Source organism: Tubulanus polymorphus, chromosome 11 (genome assembly GCF_964204645.1).
Source record: "Tubulanus polymorphus chromosome 11, tnTubPoly1.2, whole genome shotgun sequence".
NCBI lineage: Eukaryota > Metazoa > Nemertea > Palaeonemertea > Tubulaniformes > Tubulanidae > Tubulanus > Tubulanus polymorphus.
In genome coordinates this window covers 9,081,368-9,103,072 of record NC_134035.1, presented here as the reverse complement: position 1 = coordinate 9,103,072, position 21,705 = coordinate 9,081,368, and the positions used below count along the sequence as shown (strand labels likewise).

General features: G+C 39.2%; 2 protein-coding genes across 4 annotated transcripts; one reads left to right on the top strand and one right to left on the bottom strand.

Moving 5' to 3' along the window:
• The first annotated feature begins 65 nt into the window (after positions 1-65).
• On the top strand, positions 66-21,564 carry LOC141913086 (lipase maturation factor 2-like). Of its 2 annotated transcripts, none has more exons than XM_074804529.1 (16): positions 66-233; positions 1,154-1,204; positions 1,470-1,672; positions 2,233-2,261; positions 2,714-2,916; positions 3,732-3,910; positions 12,387-12,510; positions 12,990-13,154; positions 13,614-13,719; positions 13,805-13,901; positions 15,572-15,690; positions 16,710-16,834; positions 17,272-17,385; positions 17,630-17,735; positions 18,167-18,278; positions 18,989-21,564. In XM_074804529.1, the coding sequence occupies exons 1-16, from the start codon at positions 140-142 to the stop codon at positions 19,148-19,150; spliced, it is 1,989 nt and encodes a 662-aa protein (XP_074660630.1). In that variant the 5' UTR covers positions 66-139; the 3' UTR covers positions 19,151-21,564. The 2 variants fall into 2 exon arrangements, with proteins under 2 accessions (XP_074660630.1, XP_074660631.1); XM_074804530.1 differs by lacking the exon at positions 15,572-15,690 and adding an exon at positions 14,445-14,560.
• LOC141913184 (malignant fibrous histiocytoma-amplified sequence 1 homolog) lies at positions 4,073-11,840 on the bottom strand. Of its 2 annotated transcripts, none has more exons than XM_074804655.1 (4): positions 11,773-11,840; positions 10,825-10,912; positions 7,853-8,102; positions 4,073-7,202 (listed from the first exon to the last, which is right to left on the bottom strand). In XM_074804655.1, exons 2-4 carry the CDS (start codon positions 10,906-10,908, stop codon positions 4,225-4,227), a joined length of 3,312 nt encoding a protein of 1,103 aa, XP_074660756.1. In that variant the 5' UTR covers positions 10,909-10,912; positions 11,773-11,840; the 3' UTR covers positions 4,073-4,224. The 2 variants fall into 2 exon arrangements, with proteins under 2 accessions (XP_074660756.1, XP_074660755.1); XM_074804654.1 differs by having other exon boundaries at positions 10,825-11,101; positions 11,741-11,784.
• Positions 21,565-21,705: the final 141 nt, after the last annotated feature.

Sequence of the window (21,705 nt, the reverse complement as noted above, 5' to 3'; positions counted from 1 at the left end):
AAATACTTTCCGAAGCGGATAACTATTTCGATGCGCATGTACCCGAAACAGATGTTGTTCGGCTCTTTAAGCCGCTTCAAAAAATAGAAAACATTCTCGCTAAATTCCTCGCTTTTTCTGCCCAGAAATCGATGCCACAATGAGCTCGTATCATCTAACGAGAGATCTGTATCTGTGGGCGATGTCGGTTGTATATTTGTTCGCATTCGCGTCGCTTTACGTCCAAATTCCAGGTATAACACCATCAATTCAACGTTAAATCAAGTCTTTATTACCATTTGGAGTCCCAGGGCAGCCGGTTTCATTATAAAGGATTCACCCAGGTGTTCTGGAGTGATTCTAGACAGAGCTTCCTAAAATAATGGCTATTTCGAAAGCAAACTGGTGCTGTGCTCGAGTGGCCAGATAGAGTAGATGTAGCACTCTTGAAAGAGGTCCTCTCCTTCCTTCTCGAGATGCGACGACAGCATTGACAAACAAGACAAGGAAGGGCATAAGAAGGAAGGACAATGATCATTGGATGCCAACCCCAGAAACCCCGAGAATAAGATTTAGCCCAAGATGAAACCAATTTCTTTTTTATCAATAACCAATAATGTGTGGCTGAGAGTCTAAAAAACTGGTGATTGACGTAGTCAGTAACCTGTCTATGCTTTAATTTCATGATCAGATATTTCACAATCCACAATTTATGGTATAAGCCTATCCTATTAAAAAAAGCGTACCACCGACTATAAGGTAACTAACTAGTGTTTGACGTTGGTACAATACCATTTAGTCTGAATACCAGTCGTTGTTACTGGTTCCCTACATCGTTGTTTGTGGAACGACGGCTAGGTACTAGACTACATACCATTGTGCGATTTACAGAATACCAATCTGAATCTGGTATTTGGGTTAGCCCTCATCTAGATAGTTACCTATTCATTGGTGGTAAGCTTTTATAATAAGATGGGCTTCTCATTACTGACTGGTTTGTGAAAATATCCGAACGTGAAACTAAACCACACAGGTTAGGCCTACTGATTTAACCCCCATCATGATTTAAATTGAACATATCGCTTTCTATTCCAGTGATTATTTAGCCCTACTGAAACTACATCGCTGAGGTTAGTAGCCATTGAAATGACCTGGTCTGGTTCTTTATTTTCAGGCCTTTACGGAGAGAATGGCATCCTACCGGTTCACCTTAAAGTTCCAAAACGTAAGAATATTAAGTACAGTAGAACTTGCGTAATTCGGATCACCTGGGGCTGGAATATTTTGTCCGAATTAACCAAAATCCGAATTATGTGCACTTTCATTTGAATAGAAATAACTAGAGGGGACTGGAATTTTAGTCCGAAATAAGTGAAAATCCGAATGAAACCGTTATCCGAATAGGCGAGTTTTACTGTGATAGCTTGTGAGGGGTTAAATGCATTATTGAATATAAACTCTCAGTAACACTCATTTATTTTCGTTTTAAGCCCCGAAAGATTTCAATGATTTCATGCAGAATCACCCGACATTGATGTCTCTAATGCCTAAACTCGGTCTCGAACCGGAGACCGGTATGGATTTACTCTGCCTCATCGGTATTCTGTTCTCGTTCATCATGTTGATTGCGAAATCGTTTCGTGAATGCGTCGGGTTCGTCATACTATGGGTTCTATACTTCTCTTTGTATCAGGTAAATGTAAACAGTGGTCTGAAGAACCAATTGAAGAACCAATTCTGATTCCGTTACAATTTGCGCATTTGTCTTGAGAGTTACACTAAATTCTCCATGGATTTAACGTTTTCAGTACTGACTGATAAATATCCGAAAGAGATAATTTGAAAAATTCCATCCTAGTGTGTTGACAACTTACAATAGAGATAAAAACTAATTACTAATAACTTAAATATACTGCAATATGGCGTACTAGCGAAGTCAAATAGGGAATGATTGCCAACAGTTCCAGAGTTCTCGTTTTTACGGAACTGCGTGTCATTAGTCATGAGAACACAATTATATAATGGAACTCAAAGAAGGAAGCTAAGAAGTCATCTACAGCCCCTGGTAGAATTCGACTCAAAAAGTTCAATGAGTTTATTTTCAATGTTTAAGCTCGAGATTCAAATCTCAACTCACGGCCACAATCATTTCAGTATCATTTCACGTCAAATAATGATAAACAGTTTATTCCTTTTGCAAGAAATTTCGGAAATGACTTTTGATTAAATCGATATCGTTGATTGTTGTTTTAGGTTGGTCAAACGTTTCTCTATTTCCAATGGTAAGTTTTTAATGTTTGAATTATAATGAATATTACGAATACATAATCTACACTTTGTTTATACAATTACAGTTAACCGAGTACAGTAAATCTGTCATGAAAGTCTAATGAGTCTAAAATTATCAATTCATTTAAACAAAGGCTACTTCTAACTTGATACATTAATTATTTGAATTTGAAAACAAGTACCTCTAGGTTAACCGATTTTATTAGAAATCACGATATTTCATTTATAGCATATATAGCTTCACCAGGTAAACGTGAACCTCGAAGCATTACCTGTTATCTCATTCAATCTGATACTAGGGCCCAGTTGTGAGTTAAGATTTGACTGTAAACTCATTCAAAATGAACTAAATTTCCGAGTCAACCTTAACTCACAACTGTGGAACTGTATCATCTACGATTGTTATTTGAATTTCCATCTGAAATCGTCTGGTTCTGTTTTCTAGGGATAGTCTGATATTGGAAGCGGGATTCCTAACGATTCTCATCGCTCCGATGAATTTGAAACTCGGCCGTTTCTCGTGTTCTTACTATCACCATCACGACTCTATAACAATGTGGCTCGTTAAATGGTTACTGTTTCGTTTGATGTTCGCGTCTGGAGTTGTTAAGCTAACGAGCGGCTGCCCTACGTGGTGGGGTTTAACAGGTATTTGATGACGGTCTTAGATATTTCTTGTTATTAAATAGAGGGTGGCCACTGATCTGGAAATACCTGGAAAACTCAGGGAATCAGAAAAATCTAGAAAAAAATCAGGGAATTTGAATAATTTTACCTCGAACCTGGGAATTCTGGTAATGCTATTGAGCACCATGAGAAATGAATAAATTGACATTTTTCAACAAAGAAGATATTTCTCTGATTCATTCAAAGGATTTTGTGTAATCAAATGGAAAAATCAGTGGCTTCCCTATCACATGTACCGGTATTATTCTGAGGAAAAGACAGCGAATTTTCTTCTCTTTATAATAGTCGGGTTAATTCTGTAAAAATAGTGTAATATCCGTGATAAGTCAGGAATTCCACCATAAAAGAGGGAAAAAACAGTTTAAAATGTTGAATAAACCGAACGAAACATTTCAAACTATATCCTGATAATCCAAGTGCTGATTTAGGGGGTGGACTGGAACACCCCCTTCAATTTCAAAAAAAAAAATTTTTGCGAAGAAAAGTTTAAGAAAGACGAAAATAAATCCACAAGGGCCCTGACTCCTTTTTCATCCTAGATTTTCTGTTGGATGGCCATCGGAACCCCCACCAATATTCCAATGATATGCCCTTTTCAATCTAAGTACCCACTCCAATATTCAGGCCAGCCCCTTCAAAGAATTCTAGCTCTGCCCTTGTAGTCATCTTCAGTAAACGTCGAATATACCACTAGCTCCAGTTATCTTCACGGACTCTTTGTGACGAAGTTTTCATATTATGAAATTCATACCCGGGTGTATTGTTGTTATTTGTAGCTCTGTTGCATCATTACGAATCGCAGTGTATTCCTACACCGCTGGCGTGGTACGCTCATCAGTTTCCGGAATGGTTTCAGAAACTCGGCGTCGCGATCGTATTCGTCATCGAAATCATCGTTCCTTTCCTGTTCTTCGTACCGTTTCGATCGCTGCGGATTTTCTCGTTTTACGCTCAGGTAAGACATTTAAAGCGTGGAACGTTTCGAAAAACGACAGCGCACGCATGTACTATCGTTAAGTTCGTATGTATTTAAAGCAGTTATTATACTGAGAAAAATCCCACAATAGGTTCAGCCAAAAAAAGAGAAAGTTCTATAGTAAAATGATGTATATTTCGAGCAAAGTTTCGGCTAAATACTTCTAGCCATCATCGGGCCAATTACTGTTTGACCAATTATAGAAGATCTAAAAAATCATTGTGTTTAAAAGTAGACACCTTCCTCTCCTGAACGGTGATCCACCCCTGAACTTACAAACCTAATATAAATGATCAACTTTCATTATTTAGATCGCTGTTTAAGTACCTGGCTATATGCGTATCACAATTATTTGACGAGTAATACTCGTACCAAACAACCCCCGGTCGCCTTTCTAACATTTCTCTCATAATCTCGGCGAGATCTTTCAGTTTCTCGACGGTAATCGTTTCATTTTCGCCGCGAATCGCGATCTGAATCGACAAGTCGTACGTGTCGATTTGTAGTCCGCGCTGTAGCAGCAAGCTCCCCCCGGTGTACGTCGCGTAAACTAGATCCTGCCAGTCGATGCGCGCGTCGACGTGTTCCTGCAGCTGCACGGACATCCGTTCGAAGACGCCGTGCAAAAATTCGATCGGGAATACAAACTCGACGCGCGCTTCCGATTCGCCGGTGTTCGCCGGCCAGAATTCGTCGAGGTTCTCGGGTTGTACGTCCGTGTTGTACCACGGTAGAACGACGAGCGGTTCGCGGTAACTCGTCGGCGTCGTGATCGTCGGCTGCGGCACGACGTACGCGCAACGCAACGACGACAAAATATCCAACAACTCGACGAATCGTTCCTCGCGCAGACGCAAATAAAACCACAAACACCGCAGAATCGGACGCGGGATTTCGCCGTGCGTGAAAACGTCGTCTTTCGCCTTCGTGAAGTCGTTGTAGTCGTCGTAGAGACCTTTACACGTGAACACGCGATTACGATCGAAGTCGAAATACTCGTCGAAGTCGTGGCGGAACAGACACGCGAGAACGGCGGCCAGTTTCGTCGGCGAGTGAAAAACGAAGTCGTTCAAACGCGGGTCGTCCGACTTCCAGATAATCTCGCCCATATCGACGAGGTGCGCGAGACAATGGTTCAGATCGTCGGCGTTGACGATGTTGAACTCGCGCGCGTAGTCGCGAACGCGTTCGATCGTCACGAAGTGACCGTCGTGTTGTTTGATACGCGATTGCAGTTTCTTCCAGTAAACGGGAACGTGGCGTTGATTGTGCGGGAATAGATCTTTCCGTATGATCAGCGATTCCAGGTCGAATATCAATGCGTTCATTCCAGCCGTGCCTTCGATCGACGTTACGAGATTGATCCGCGATTCGACGCGTAACGGATTGCGGATCAGATACTCGAGTCGTTCGCGCTGATTTTCGAGTTGTTTTCGAGAAGTAGTCGTGTCGTCGGAACCGTCGTCGATCAGTTTTAGGATTCGATTCAAAGTCTCGTTCAGTTGGTCTTCGCATTCGTTTAGATGTCGCGCGATCATTCGTCTAACTATTCGTGATTTCGTGTCGACGAAACTTTTACCGTCTGCCTCGAAACTTTCACCGTCTGCCTCGAATCTTTCTCCGTCTGCCTCGAATCTTTTTCCGTCTGCCTCAAAATTTCCTCCGTCTGCTTCGAAATTCTCTCCGTCTGCCTCATCGCGCAAATCGAGTTTCGTGCCGACTATTTTGACGACGCTCCCCGGCGCGTACGTCGTGATCAGATTCAACCACTGACCGATCGCCGCGTTGAACTTGTCCGGTCGAAACGCGGCGTGATCGTAGACGAGCATGTATAAACACTTGTCGCCGAGAAACAGCGGAGTCGTCACCTGATACGCTTCGTGCCCGCCGAGTTCCCACAACGAGAACCGAACTTTATTCGGCGTTTGCCCGTGCATCTGAGCGAAAACCTCCGTGCTATCGACGACAGGTTTTGTCAAATACGATTTGCCGGATTCGAGCGATTTCAGTAAACTCGTTTTACCGCACTGATGTTCACCGACGGTTATCACCTTCAGACGTTGAAGATTCTCCGTGTTCAGAATCTTCCATCGTTTCAGGTAGTCGTAGATGTTTTTCGGGTTGTCGGTTTTCCAGATTTGTTCCGGCGGCAGGGTCAACGGATTCAAGTGCAGCCACAGTCCGTGTTTGAACAGTTTGCGGTAACAATGCGCCGTAGTCAACGACGACAGCTTGTACATGTCGATCGGAAGTTCGGCGATTTGATTCGCGGTCAAGTCGAGCGTGTCGAGATTCGCGAGATCGCACGTCGAATCGGGAAGAATCCGCAGTTCGTTTCGATCGAGAATCAACTTGCGCAAATGCCGCAAATTTCCGATGTCGCGCGGCAACTTTTGCAAACGATTGCCGCCCAATTCCAGCACCCCGAGACTCGTCATCGAACAGACGGCTTTCGGCAATTTCTCGATTTGATTGTTGTTCATTTTCAGCGATTTCAAACCCGTGGCGAGCTGAATCTCGTGCGGAATCGCTTTCAGGTAATTGTCAGATATTTCGAGCACGGCGAGGGCGGCCATGTTGAGAACGGCGGTCGGGATTTCGGAGAAGAAATTGCCGTTCAGGTAGAGCTCGCGTAGCGTTCGATTGGCGCTCGACGGAATGTTGTTGATCATCGTGTTTTCGAGATCGAGCTTTTTCAATTTCGGGATCTCGAACAGAACGGCCGGCACGTGCTCCGACTGGATTTGTCCTTTTTGTAACAGCGTTTCCATGTACGAGTCGACGAGTTGCGTGAATCCCTGCGCGTTGATCGCCAGCGTTTCGAGATTCGTCATTTCGACCATCGTTTCGGGCAGCGTCTCGATCGAGTTGCCCCACAGCAGCAGCTCCTCGAGGTCGTCGCAGTAGACGATCTCCGGCGGCAACGTCGAGATGTTCGTCTCCTGGCAATTCAAACGACGCAGTTTGTAAAGATTGCCGACGTCCGGCGATAACGCGTTGATCTTATTACGACTGATGTCCAGATATAGGAGACTTTGTAATTTCCAGACGACTGGCGGGATGTAACGAAAATTACACTCGGCCATGATCAACGTTTCCAGTTTCGTCAACATTTCCATCTCGCTCGGCATACCTCCGTAATCGTTGGGACCCGTGCACCGGATACCGTTGCGACTTATGTCGAGTTTCGTTAGGTTGCGCAATTTTCTCATATCGGTCGGTAACGATCGGATGTTGTTGCTCGGCAAAAGTAATTCGCTGACTTCTTTTTCTGAAAGTCGAAGAGAGATTTTAAGTGGCTAGAACGATGTTGCTTTTCAACACTACAGTCAATATATACAGTTAATATAGTCTATACCGCCACCCTCGCCTACCGCCAGGTTTTCTCAATGTACATCTCTATACAAATACATAGTAAAACACCCCCCATATACCACCATACTCTATGTACCGCCAAAATCGTTCTGCACCGATGTGGGCGGTATATCGGGGGTTGATTGTATTTGTGTTATCTTCTACTTGTATCAACAGCTCAGTTAACTCATACTAGGTAGTGAAGTCTTTTCAGTTTAAAGTGATTTGGTATGAAATATTTCTTTGCTTAAACCCCTCCATTGCTGATTGATATCCAAAATTGCTCATCCATGAGATGATTTGAAAATCTTGATAAAATTCACCCCGGTGTGCTGAATTACGCGCATACCGCTTAAGTGCATCTACACCGCGGTGCGATGTATTGTTAGATACTCGTATTTCACTACGTTCATCAGGTGCTGCCATCTTTCAATACAGAGAGCAGGTAATAACTGATTACATCAATACACCGCTATGCGGTGAATTTACCAAAAAGTGCATTGCTGATTAATACACCGCACTGCAGTGTAGATGTGCTGAAAAGATTAAGACTTGCTCGTAACTCACTAGAGAAGATATTATTCGGAATAGCCGTTATTCCCTGGTACGAGAAATCCACGACTTTCCAGCTGTTTTTCTCTGTCGGAGTCGAAATCGTCGTTTTCTTTTTGCCTTTTTTGGCGGTATTTTTTCGTCCGGGTGATTTCGGTGGAGACTTCGATCTGGTGCGTTGCGCCGAGCCAGTTTTCGGGGAGGTTCCGCTCACTGACTTTTTCTGCGTCGCTGACATGTCGCCGCTCTCGATATGGTCTGTGTCCTAAAATTGATAGTCATTGGTTACTGAATTATCTACAGGGACCTCACAGGCGCAGATCCAGGGGGGTTCTGAGGGTTCTGGAATACCGTCGAGCTGTGTCTGTGTCCCTTGGAGATGCCCCTATCCATGGATTTGACGTAAAAGTGCCCTTGTTCGGCTTGATTTGGAGTAGTAAAAACCTTTGAAAAGTTTGATTTTTAGTGCCCTTGTTTGCTATGCTTTGACATAGAAAATGCCCGCCCCATTATAGTGAGTGCCCCTATACAATTTGGAACCCCCTCGAGATAGGGCCCAGGATCCGCCCCTGCCTCGGATATGAAAATTCATTGGTTATTACAGTCCTGGAATTTCATCCCGATAATAAGATAATTTTAGTGATTTTTTTTATACTGGATATAAGGAACTATTGGGTATAACAAACATATTAAGTTCCTGATTATAACGAACTGATATTAATCCCAGTGTAGAGGTAACAAATCGATTTTAGTTTCTCTGATGTCGGGGTTTAGAAGTTACCCCAAAACTGTCGGATGATAAACTTTTCTAATTATCTACTTAGGGCTTATTTGTTAATATTAAGTTCGTTGTGATGAGATTCCACTCCTTATTGTTCATCCTTCGTCCCAACCAGCGGTCGGGCAATCACTTGAGAAGATTAATACATAACGACGTTATGCGTAATGCTAAAAAATCGATATACAATACAGATTTTTTCAGAAAAAACGAACCTGCTGTAAATTTACCGGTTTCGGTAAATCAGTAGTGCTCGTGGCACGGTCGACTTTTAGACAACTCGCCATCCCTAAGATGTATATTCCTACCACTTAGTTACCGTTCAAGAAGACTGTTGTTAATTGTTACTTGACACAACTTAAAAAACGAAACAAAAGCCGTTTCGCATATCAGCTATCCATATATTTATAAATATATATGTAGACTGTATATGTTTCGATAATCTGTATATTTGATTAATGATGTCACACAAACACTATAAGCGAGCATCGCGCGAAAGGGTTATTTATCAGTGTTAACTGTCAATATAAATTGACAATATCTTATATCACATCGTGATAAACTTTACGACAAGTTTTATTGTTATCAGGACGAGAATTGTTTAATTTGATTTATTTCTAACTGTTGGGCGGACAATTTGCTGTGCGTTTCGGTGCCTCGAACTACAGCTTATATTAGTCGGGGTGGTCACTTTATACCCGGAAATCAGGAAAAAGTCAGAGAATTTTCTTTGCTTCATGAAAGTCGCGGAATTTTGTGGAAAAGCTATAAATGAGGGGAAAACTCGGGAAAATTTGTAGAGAATGTTAGATCGCGCATAAAATCAAAAGATTTCTGTCTATGTTCTGCGTATTTGACTGTGTTCAATTCATTGAATTCTTAGCAGATCAAGTCAGGGAAAACAACTTACACGACTTGGGAATAGTCAGCGAAATAACCAAGTCAAATAAAAGTAGCCGCCCTGTCTTCATTATTTTTGTAGCATATAACAAATAGATATTTTTTTTTTTCAGACAGGAGACTACTAATAACTATGACATGAAATATTCACAGATTTCTATCCATTCTATACACGGCTATAAAACATACCTCGTAATAAAATCAAAAGCTCATTGTAAATATTTCTCATAAAATCCGTCCGTTTAATGCGTTCGGTTGAATATTTATGGGTTCGCACGCACGACAGCCCTACGTCTGCGTGTATGTATATGTGTTTGTGGTTGTTAGGACAGGTTTGCCCGTTGATCAGTATTGTACTGTAAACCTGTATAATGGTTCCGGTCGACTGACTTCATACAATGCTCGTCTTACAGCACTACCCCCCCTTACTTATAAAAACATATCCGCTCTAATCTCGTGTTAGCTTTAATCAACTCTTTAGGTATAAACTAATTAATCGAATGAAACCATAATTATTCTGACGAAATACTACTTCTTTCTACTCTCCTCTACTCTCAGTTGCTTTCAAGCTGCACTTGACTCACAGCAGCGGTGGTATACAGGTTGACGATTAGTAGAGAATTTGATTAGCTTTGATCGTAAATCATAAAAGCTATTCGTCGTTCGGGTATTTGAATGCGAACCATGGCTACGTGTAATTAATTGCCGCAGTCGATCATACTCACTTTCACGAAGCCCCTACGGTACAAATGTCCCGTTAATACGTTAGTTTTATTTATGCTTAGAACGTTCGCAGGTGGATTTCTTGGAGGAAAGAACGCTTGGAAGAACAACGCAGAATTATATAGAAACAATGGTTTCAGAATTGAATAGATTCATCTTGAAATATTTTCCGCGGATATTTGATTTGTTATAGAATATTAGTCGGTGTTCTCCAACGCTCGACTTCTATACGGGCTGACATGGTGGCTGCTGAATTAGCAAGGCTCTTTTGATCTCCCAAAAAATACAGAAAATTCAACCTTAATGATTTCGTTGTAATCTTTCTTCTATTTTTGCACATATACCATGCAATACATTTCAAAGCAATTATCAGAATTGATAGAATATTGACATCGACTCTGGTAGTACAGGGGCATGAGATATTTTGTAAGATATTTTGACGGCTGATTTTCAGAGGGGTGAATGTAAAAATGAAAGGGTTGGTCACCCTACTAAAACCTGTTGCGGAGAACACTGAATTTAGTATGCGTTATTTGAGTGTTTAGTGTAAGAATGATTTCTATTGGACCTATGAGTTAATGCGTACCTGCTGAATAGCGATTTCATCATTCTTGACGAAGACCTCATCTTCTGTCGGCCGGTGTCCATCTCCTACCAACTCTTCTTCCATCTTACTGTAAAAACGATTTGCTCTTTTATTTAAAACTCGCTTGAAGAATATCCATAATCATTCGCGCTGCTATCAATAAAACCATCCGCTTTTTTTTACAAAAATGAGCGTAATGATTTAGTTGAGGTCATCGGCGACGTCCTGAGTAGAGCTTTATGTGTGTGTATAACAATGCGATACACTCGATTGCCCGCTGAAAATGTATCATTAATTAGAATTGAGAATAGCGATATTTCACTGCGGTACAGGTGTGTGATATATCACCATGGTGAATGATTACAGCGCCCATTAAACGCTACCTTACTATAGTTGAATAATGGAGTTTGAAATTCTCAAGCTTTGGCGGTGAGCGTGCTCGGAGCAGCGCTAACAACACCTCCGAGTTGAGATTCAGTTCATGCTGACAGTAATATTTGCGTTCTGTCGATTATTCCGATGGTGCGAACAAACATGGAACATCGTCTTCGTAGCAATCGGGAATACTTTACCAGTACCGAGCCCTAGTGATGGTGCTTCGATTTCAAACATTTTGGAAATTAAAGCCTATCAGAATTCCATGAAATCTATCTCTATTACCACCGTTGATGAAATGTTGCGTCGTGACGATGACTTCGAAAATCCCACGCTTCAAATGAAGAACCAAGAATGAAATGTTTCCTTGAGCTGATAGTTTATTCAACGCTTCTCAACTGTATATCCTTATAGTCATCTTCAGAAATGCTGAAGTTTAGAAGAATGTAGTCGAAACGTTGAATAAAGCGTTAGATCGAGGAAACATTTCAGTCTTGATTTGTGGAATTTTATGAGCAATGAAATCTATTTCTAAACGTACCGTTAACTACTACTGTCAAAAAAGAAACTGACCTCTTCCTTGGTTCAGGCGTTATTGTGTATTTAAGACTCCTCTGTTTTGCAGTGCTGATAATAGGAAGCGTTATGGTTGAGTTTGTATAAGCTAATAAACTGGTTGTTGTTTGTACAACTAGTGAATGAACCGCTCAAATAAATGTTCATTTAGTTTTACGTGTTGTGAGAAGTGACTTAGCCCTTTAGATCTATAGAGCTGTCAACTGTTCCCGATTTTCAGTATTTCTTACTTTCTCTACTAATGAGAAATGCTGTTTTGATTAGTTTGATGCGTACAGAAACAGGAAAGATGTTACTGAGGGTCGTACTGTTGATAACTGATTAATTTGAACATTTTCTTTCATATATTTCAATGAAATGTTACCAAAAAAAATTCAATTTGTTACTGATAGCACTTTTTAGAGGTTAACAGTCTTGTAAATCTATGATAAAGGTTTATGGGGTTTGCATAGGACCCCCCCCCACCCCATTTTAGGAGATTTTCTAATGTAACTCTATATGCCATTCAAAGCGTTTGGCTGACCAGCTGGTTCTAAATTCTTTTTCATTCCTAATCAAAAGAAATGTCACGAGTCTAAATCAGAAAATATTCTTTAAATCGTATTTTGCAGATGTTGCTTCAAGTGATGATTATTTTGACGGGCAATTATAATTTCTTTAATTTCCTCACGATGGCGCTGTGCATCTCGTTACTCGACGACGACTATTTGTTCTCGCTCAAAAAGAGACGCAAAGGTAATTGAATAATTCGAGAATAACTGTAAAGTCGATCGAGTTAAGTTAAAGATTGAGTATTTTAGATCTATGGTATAAAACTTTGTGAAGTCTTTGCTCCGGGATGATTTTAAACTTAAAGAGATTTAGCCGGGTTTCGGAGTGGAAATCAATTCTGGGTTTAAAACATTCGAAATGCACTAAAAAAAATCTAGAGAAAATCAGGGAATTTGACAAATTTTATCAAAAACCTTGAAAATTCAGGGAATTCGAATAATGTTATTGACCACATGTTTCTTTATCAGTACATGATTCAATTGAAAATGAATGAATTGTTACATTTTAAACCTAGTAATTTCTCTGATTCATTCTGGGAATCTTTGTAATCACATGGAAAAATCAAAGATTTGTAAAAATGGGCGGAAAGTGGCGGCCCGTGTGTGCTGGTCTCTCTAAGAGACCCTTCTTAATAATGATAGATTTTGTATTTGTTGTTGCAGTAACGTTTAGAGAAGGTATTGATAGTATACCGGTCGTCGGTTTCCTCGTCCGTCTGTTCACGAAGGTCACCGTTCTCGCCGTTATCATCTACATCATCTACAGCACGATTAAATACTTCAATCTCACGCTCAACAAACAGAACTGGCAAATCGAATCAAAAATAGGTATGAAATATTCAGAGTCAAATCGGAGTGAATCGACGACAGTTGGTCATGGCAAATGGCTCCTGTAATATTTTACTCTTTTGCAAGCATTCTGATTAAGAAAATCTGAATTATTAGAAATCATTGTTTTTCCGGATTTTTCCTCCACATAGTCTTCGATCAGCATTTCAAAACAGACTATATCCGACCCTACTTTAGACACTTCAACTTTTGGACAGCGAGCTTCCTCACGTCTATCGCCAAGACTTTGGAATGAATCCAAGTCTTTCGGATTTGTGTCATCTCAATGCGGACCAGTTTAAAAGACTGCTTCAAAACCGCCTTGTTCTGTGACTATTACGATAAGATTTTCGCAGAGGGGCGCATTTGAACTGCACCATAGGATCCTCGTGCCATATAAGAACAATGTATTATCATTATTATTATTATTATTATTATTATTATTATCATCATTCACAGGTTTTACGCGTAAAGAGTTTGATAACTGGTTGGAGAAGGCTGTTCCGGTAACGATCTATGTGGGTATAGCGTCATTAGGTCTTGAAGTACTGACGGCTATATACAGGTCAGTGATCCCTTAAATTAACTGAATCAATTTATTGTTGCTGGTCTTTTCACATTAAAGAATCGATTCGTGTCTTTGATTTCAGGTCTTTGCGGGAACGTGGTTTACCGAAGAAGTTTTCGGCACTTTTAGGAACGTTGTTATTTTCGGCTTTAGCCGGAATGATGTTCGGAGTCAGTTTGGTGAGTTCACGCTTTTGGAATTTAGGAAATTCTCAACAATGGGCTGCAATAGTTGTACATTCATGACATAGATCTATAGCCCAGGGTCCAGTTTGAGAAAAAACTTGCTGAAAACAGTTAAGCTTGAATCGTTGTCCTCATTAAAGACATGAATTTTCTAATTCCAATGGCCAATGATTCATGACCGGTCTTTTAGTGCACCCACTATGGTTCTAACTTAAGACCGGTCTAAGCCTATTTCGGTCCTATAGCCATTCCAATAATTTCAGTAATAAAAACTGGACCCAATGGCCCTATGCACAGTCATGGCTTAGATTTAAGATCAGTCTTAGACCAACTTAGTTCTATAGTCAACCTAACAACTTAAGATCAGTCTTAAGTTTCAAGACCACTTTTGGACTTAAGTCACGACTGTGCAACTTGGGCCACCCAGGAGTAATTTCCGAACCTAGGATATATGAGTCTTTGTGGGTCGGGTTTCAGGCATAAAGGGAACCTGGCGTATGTAGTGATCGGCATATGATGTATCTCGTGTATGTATAGGTACCTCATGCAAGATTAGCGAATAAAATGAACCTTAAAAAGTGGCCACAAGTCAAAACGTGGTACGAGACGACGCGTCCGTTCCACATAACCAGTGGATACGGACTATTTCGCAGGTAGTAGTAAAGCGGGATCAGTTATCATTAACAACCCTAACATTGAGCCTCTCATGCAATCATAGATTTTGAATTCTGAACAATTTCAGCGTAGCCACCTAACCTGGAAATCGGGAATTTTGTAAAACGGCTGAAAATCAGGGAAAAGTCTGGGAAATGTATTGAGATACATTACACGTATGATCAAACAGTTTCTATTTATATTGTATGTATTTGACTGTGTTAATTGATTGGATTCTTAGCAGATCAAGTCAGAGAAAACAATGCACATGTCAGGGCATAGTCTGAGAAAAAGTGGCCACCCTGAAAATGTTCAATGACTATAGTTTTGTAATTAGTGAGGGTTTCAATGTTCGTATTATTTTAATTCTAATGCTTTCACTGGTTATTCATAACAGACACAGGTCGCAATAATCACCGATTGTCTCTAAAACTGAGAACTTGACAATTTCGTTCTCCGTTTCTCAGAGACTGGTTCTGATTAAAACGACTGTTGCTTGTAATAAAACAGGGTTCTTCAAGGTTTTGGACAGTTTTGGTAAATGGGAATGGAAGAGGTATGGAACATCAGAAAACGGTCTCAAAATGAAATTTTCCTATTTCAAATTTCAGGCTTTATGCCTAAATGTCTTACTACACATTTGATAACAAACATTATGAAAAAAATATGTCGATGGTATTGATAATATGCACTTTGACTTCACTTCGAATGGGTCTATATTGCCTGTTCTAGTTGGCGATGTGTAGCTTAAGGGCGTGGAAAATTCATAACCGGTAGGAACCCTGTTGTTATATATTACAATTTAATTTTCAGTTTATTTCAGTTAGTTTCACATTTTTCCTCCCACCCCTTATTATTAATAAACGCACACATTATCGATGCCTGTTCCTGACTGGTGTTCTTTTGAATTGAGTGATTTTTGAGGTGTTGATAGATCGTATATATTGTGTTTCTCGGTATGTCGTCGGTGTGAATCTGAGAGGTGTGGTTTTTTTGTTTGGTATTTTTAGGTTCCGTATACCAGTGGTTTAGAGGTGAACGCGTATCGAAGTCTGTGGCCTTCGTTACAAACTGCATTTAATAAAGTAGACCGCTTGCAGCTTGCCAGCTCTTATGGCCTGTTTCGCACGTAAGACTATCTTTTTCTTCCGGTGAATTTAACATTTTGATTTTCTTCGTCTTTCTTATGTCTAAAAACTTCACCGTTGTGTTTATTACTTAAAACCTGTTTGTTACGTCATATTATAATGTTTATCTTGCGGTGATTCTTGATCTCTCTTGTTGCCTATTCATTACTTAATCTTACGATCAGTTTTAATCTTAGGAAACTGTTGGGGCCAGTTGCACATTCGTGGCTTTTATTGAAGACCCGGGGTTAGTTGCTCAAAAGTTTAGAGTTAACCAGTGGATAGTTGACATAGTGACAATTGAAATTGCGTTGTTACTATGGTATCTATCCGCCGGTTATCTTTAACCAACTTTTGAGCAATTGGCCCCAGTTTGAGACCATCCACTGTCAATCTAAACGCTCAGCTCAGGCCAACTTACGAGCCGTTCATCTCGTCGTAGGAACAGCGGTAGTAAACACATGACCGTTGAGTCGTGGCGTCGTAACAGCACGCGGGTCGGTTACGACTCCATCATCGCGGAGTTTAAAGGTCATGTGATGCATAACTCGTCGCTGACTGGCTACGATGATCTGATCGGGTTATAGAAAACAGAACTGGTTCTATCCTTGCCATTTGGCCTACGACGAGTCTGCGATCAATCCATCACAGTCATATAAGTAAAATCGCGGATCGATGATCTTCCGATGATCTGATTGGGTCGTTAGTCGGCCTGAGCTTAAGCTTAAGGACAGCTGTACGATTTATGACCATCACTGTTGTACTCAAGTGATGACTATGCAACTGGGTCCTTGACATCAATTTTACATTTTTCAATAAAACTGATCTGATTTAAGTTGTGACTGCGTAACTTGGCATTTATTTTAATAAGCTTTAGTTTCGTGCACATTGACACCTTCGTTTCTTGTCTGGTGAATTTTATGATTTAAGTACCGAAATTCGAATAAAAAAAAGGCGTGATAATTTAACGTGTTTTCATAGCGGTGTCTGAAATCTTCATCGTTTCACTACATGTATTTAGAATGACGGGTGTCGGCGGTCGTCCTGAACTCGTAATCGAAGGCAGCAATTCGTTACAAGGACCGTGGCACGAATACGATTTCTTATATAAACCAGGAAATACCTCAGTAATGCCGCCAATTGTGGGTAAGTATTACTTACAAATATCAGATTTTTTTCTCTTAAATACCCTCGACCCACTGACTTATTCATGTAATGTATGTAGTTGTATAGTAAACTACACCTGAATCGATTCTCTTTGGACCAGAATTTTTTTTAAAGGTTTCCAAATAAGAACCCTAGTTCTGTATTGCATGGCATAAACATTTTGCTTACAAAACCAATTAATTGTTTACCGAGATAAATAGTACCGATTTACGCAGAGTCTACAGTAACTGGGATATGAAAGTGATGCAGACACTGCTTGAAATTTGAAATTTTCTCCTTGAAAACAACGAATAACTGATCTATGTAGACACTGATTAAAAGATGTGGAAAAATGTGTAGATTTCGGAGTTCATTGATCCGTGATCGCCGATAAATGAACTGTTTGGTGACCGTGTTTTTTTCTGTATGAATTGTAGCTCCGCATCAACCGCGACTCGACTGGCAAATGTGGTTCGCCGCGCTCGGAAATTATCAGCATAATCCATGGTTTATTAATCTCGTTTATCGTTTGCTCACGGGACAAAAAGAAGGTTAGTTTTTCGTGTGGAAATTAACAGCGGTCGTAGTCGTTCTACTCGTCTCAGACCTGAAAACTTTCAAACTTTAGGGAATGTCCGATCGAATTGGAGAGATTTCTTTAAGTGAATAGTTCATAAGTTATAAGAAATTATCTAATCATTAAAGATTATCTAATATCTTCTATCTCTTTGATGAGTCTGTTAATCTGAGATATTTCTCCATATCCTCTTTCAACTGCGTTTTTTGTGATTGTAGTTATAGAGTTGTTGGAGAAAAACCCGTTTCCGAATAAGCCACCGATCTATATGAAAGCTACGTTGTACAAGTATCATTACACTCGATATGATAGACAACATAAATGGTGAGTATACCTAATGCTAATTAGTTTCTAGGGCTGGGTGAAGTCATGACTTAAGCTTGAAAATGGTCTTAAGACTGGTTTAAAGTTGTTAGATTGGCTATAGAGCTAAGATGGTCTTAGAGTGGTCTTAAGTTGTTAGATTGATTATAGAACCTAAATGAGCTTAGACTGGTCTTAAGTTGTTAGATTGATTATAGAACCAAAATGAGCTTATACCTGTCTTAAGTTGTTAGATTGATTATAGAACCAAAATGAGCTTATACATGTCTTAAGTTGTTAGATTGGTTATAGAACCTAAGTGAGTTTAGACTGGTTCTAAGATATTATATTGATTTTAGGTTTTAGACTGGTCTTAAGTCTAAGCCATGACTATGCAACCGGCCCCTGATTAAAGTTTGATTGTAAAATGCTTTGTTTCGTGGTGTTTTCAGGCATTCACAAGTCGACTGGTGGGTACGAGAAAAGGAGAGTGATTATATCCCGATACTGACGAAAGATGAACCTACAATGTTACAGTATCTACGTCATGAAAAAATTATTCAGGTATTACAAATTTTCGCGCATCCAGTAATACATTACATCCAACAAACATACTTGGTAATATATTAGATTAGATGTCTTGACTTGGTAAAACATTAAATTCACTCCTGGTAATATTATACACCCTGTCATTGTATGGTAATACATCAGACTACATGTCTTTATTTGGTAATATGTTAGATGCACTCCTGGTAATACATTACGCCCTTCCTCGTATGGTAATACATTAGACAGTTTCTTACTCTTTGTATAGGCTAAAGGTTCTACCAAGTTTTACCTTTGAGTTCCATTGATAAAACACTACTATTAACGATAATCCATTGAGAATACCACAAAAATAATGAAAAAATCATATGAAGTCCGAAAATGTTTCCTTGAGCTAGTAGTTTATTCAACGTTTCGACTATATTCTAATAGTATGATATATTCTTCAGCATTCCTGAAGATGACTATTTAGGAGATATAGTCGAAAAGTTGAATCATCGACTTAGAAAATGTTTTATAGTCCATGGTTGGATAAACTCCTAGTTAAAAAAAATTTTTGGACTTGATAAAATTTTTTCGTTATTATTGTGGGATTCTCTACATATGTAACCAGAGTTCATTTGAGCAAATGACATCTAACAAAGATTCAACTGTAATTGATGTGATTCGGTAATTTCAGGATGAACCACGGTAAACTGTGTAATTGATGTAATTTTTTTTAATTTCAGGATGAACCACGGCGTAAATTTTCGGCTAATTTGCTGAGCGTCGGTGTTAAACACATTCGTTCGCACGTCGGTCAGATGGATGGATTCTTGTTCATTGGAGTTCTCGTTATAACCAGCGTTCTGATTACTATATTGGACCGACTCAGTCGCGGTTGGCGATAAACGCTTCGTCGTGTGACGCTGCGGTTTAAACGAAAAAAATATGAAAAAATAAACTTTGTTCTTTTCGTTCTTCCTTAACGGTTTGTTCAACAAGTATAATCATTATGAGTCCTTTATTTCCCGACCAGAACTAGAATACTAGTCACTATTGAGGTGAACTAGAATACTAGTCACTATTGAGGTGAACTAGAATACTAGTCACTATTGAGGTGAACTAGAATACTAGTCACTATTGAGGTGAACTAGAATACTAGTCACTATTGAGGTTTGTTAGCTATTGAGTTAAGGTTTGTTTAAATCACGATCAAGCTAACAATAACAGACCTATAACAGACCTGGCAGTTATAGAAATGTACTGATTACAAATTTTGTTGCTGTTCACATAAGTGATCCAGCTGATTAGGAGAAACAAACTAATTTTCAATTTGTGTTTCGCCTCGGTTTGCATTTTTCAAAGCAGTGATATGCATTAATTTGACTAGTTTTAAAAATTCTAAATGAATTGCAACTTGTCAATTGGCGGTGAACAAGTTTGATTTTGTACTAACTAAATTCTATGGTATACTTGAACGATTTTATTTGGAGATTGAAAAATGCAGCCTAGGGTTAATACCAAGGTTGTTTTCAACCTACCTCGTTCTACTAAAAAAGTTAAGGAATGATTGTTCGATTCAACCTCTCTCCCAACAGCTAGATAAACCCGTACTCAATTGTAAATGATATGTGAGTAAAAGATGCATTTTGTATACATGTAACGTTAAAACTGTACATTTTAGTTCCGTCGTAGTTTTCGCGCCTCGAGAATAAGTGGTTTACCTTAAGTTTTTGTAAATGTGGATTTTAGAATTTGAGACTGAATTACGTATTGTGTCATAAGATATAGTTATAAAGTCGGTTGTTTTTAAATAGAAGGTCTCAGGCGCTTGTATTTGGATTCATTTTCTATGATAAAAAACATGTGTATGTTGTAAAATGTTTTAAACGCAATAATACGATGTAAATCTCATTTACGGTACTCGGGGACTTTCGAATTCAGAGTCGTAAATTCAGCTCATAACCGGTCAACTAAACTGGCTTCCTTCCAGTATTTCATTGCTTCATGTTCCAGAGCTAATTGGTGTTACTGCAGATCGTGTACTGTATAGCATTAATGTTAAACCAACAGTTAATAGCAGGGTATAAATTTCAAAGCTGTTCATTTCACTTAACAACGAAATCTGTTCATTTTTACCTCGATGAACACAGTTATTTGTTATAGATGTTTTGTATTATATGTACATATCTTCAAATCGCATATCCTTCGAAGTTCATCGCATAAAAACTGTTCCACTTCAGTGTGCCTATAAGTTCTTCTATTCGACTATCTACCAGGGGCGGATCCCGAGGGAAGGGTGCAGGACGTGCGCATCCCATTCTAAATATTTCAAGTTGCCCCGAAATTTTACGGAAAAAAAGAAAATTACTGAATTGATACCTAAAGTTTAAATTCATGAGCTTTTCTCTATTATCAAAAGATGAGTCAACGTTTTCTGATGAGCTTTCTTTGGTACCCTTATAATTATATGATATGCCCTATTTTGACGGTGCACCCCTCCCTGAATCAGACCGTAGATCTGACCCTGTCTACTCTATGAATAATAACTGATGTTAAAATACGACTATGTTTAGATGACTGATAAATGGTTAGAGATATAAGATATAGGCTGGGGTAATAATACATGTACCAATTTATTGGAAAGTGTTGTTGAACAGTGGAAAGGGCTCTATAGAAATTAAATTAATATTACTATTCGTTTGTAAAGACCTCGCATGTGGAGATTGTGTTTTTGATGAGGGTTTTCTCAATTGTTCAGCAACGATAAGCTTATAGCGTAGTTATTAAGCTTGCACCGTATATGATTCATTTATATTATTAGTTAGTTTATTTTTCATTAATTATGACGATCTTGTGCCTAAATTCGCATACACGCCTCACTAGGACCACTATTTGAGAGTACATGTAGTTTCAGCTCTTTTCTTAGAGCTCGAATATCAAAATACTCTCAAAATCAGAATAATTTACTGTTCATTTTAAATTAAACTGCTAAGTTTACTGTCAAATTACTCTCTTTTTTGATAAAATTACTACAATTAGAGATATCAGGTAGGACTAGTCTGCGCTTAACAATTATCTAATTAAGCTTTGTCATTACGATATGAACATTATCTTTATGGATTGTACTTAAAAACAGATATGATTTGATGTTCTCAAAGTCTGCAAATACTTTATATTAATGCGATTGAGTTATATAACTTGCTTAGCTTTATATTCGGTTTTATTTTCTAGTCCCCTCCGGCGATAGATGTATTGTTGAACTCTTTTCCTGAATAAATGCATTTTTGTAATGAATAAAAACCCGCCATCATGAAATGAAAAAAGATTTTTGCTTTGTTTTAGTTTTTGCTGGAGGAATGGAATATATTTATGGCTGAGGTCTGACTGTTTTTCAAATCGTATTTCTATTCTATGGTAGCGTTAGAACTGCAGTTTAATACGGTAGTTATCAGGGTTCATG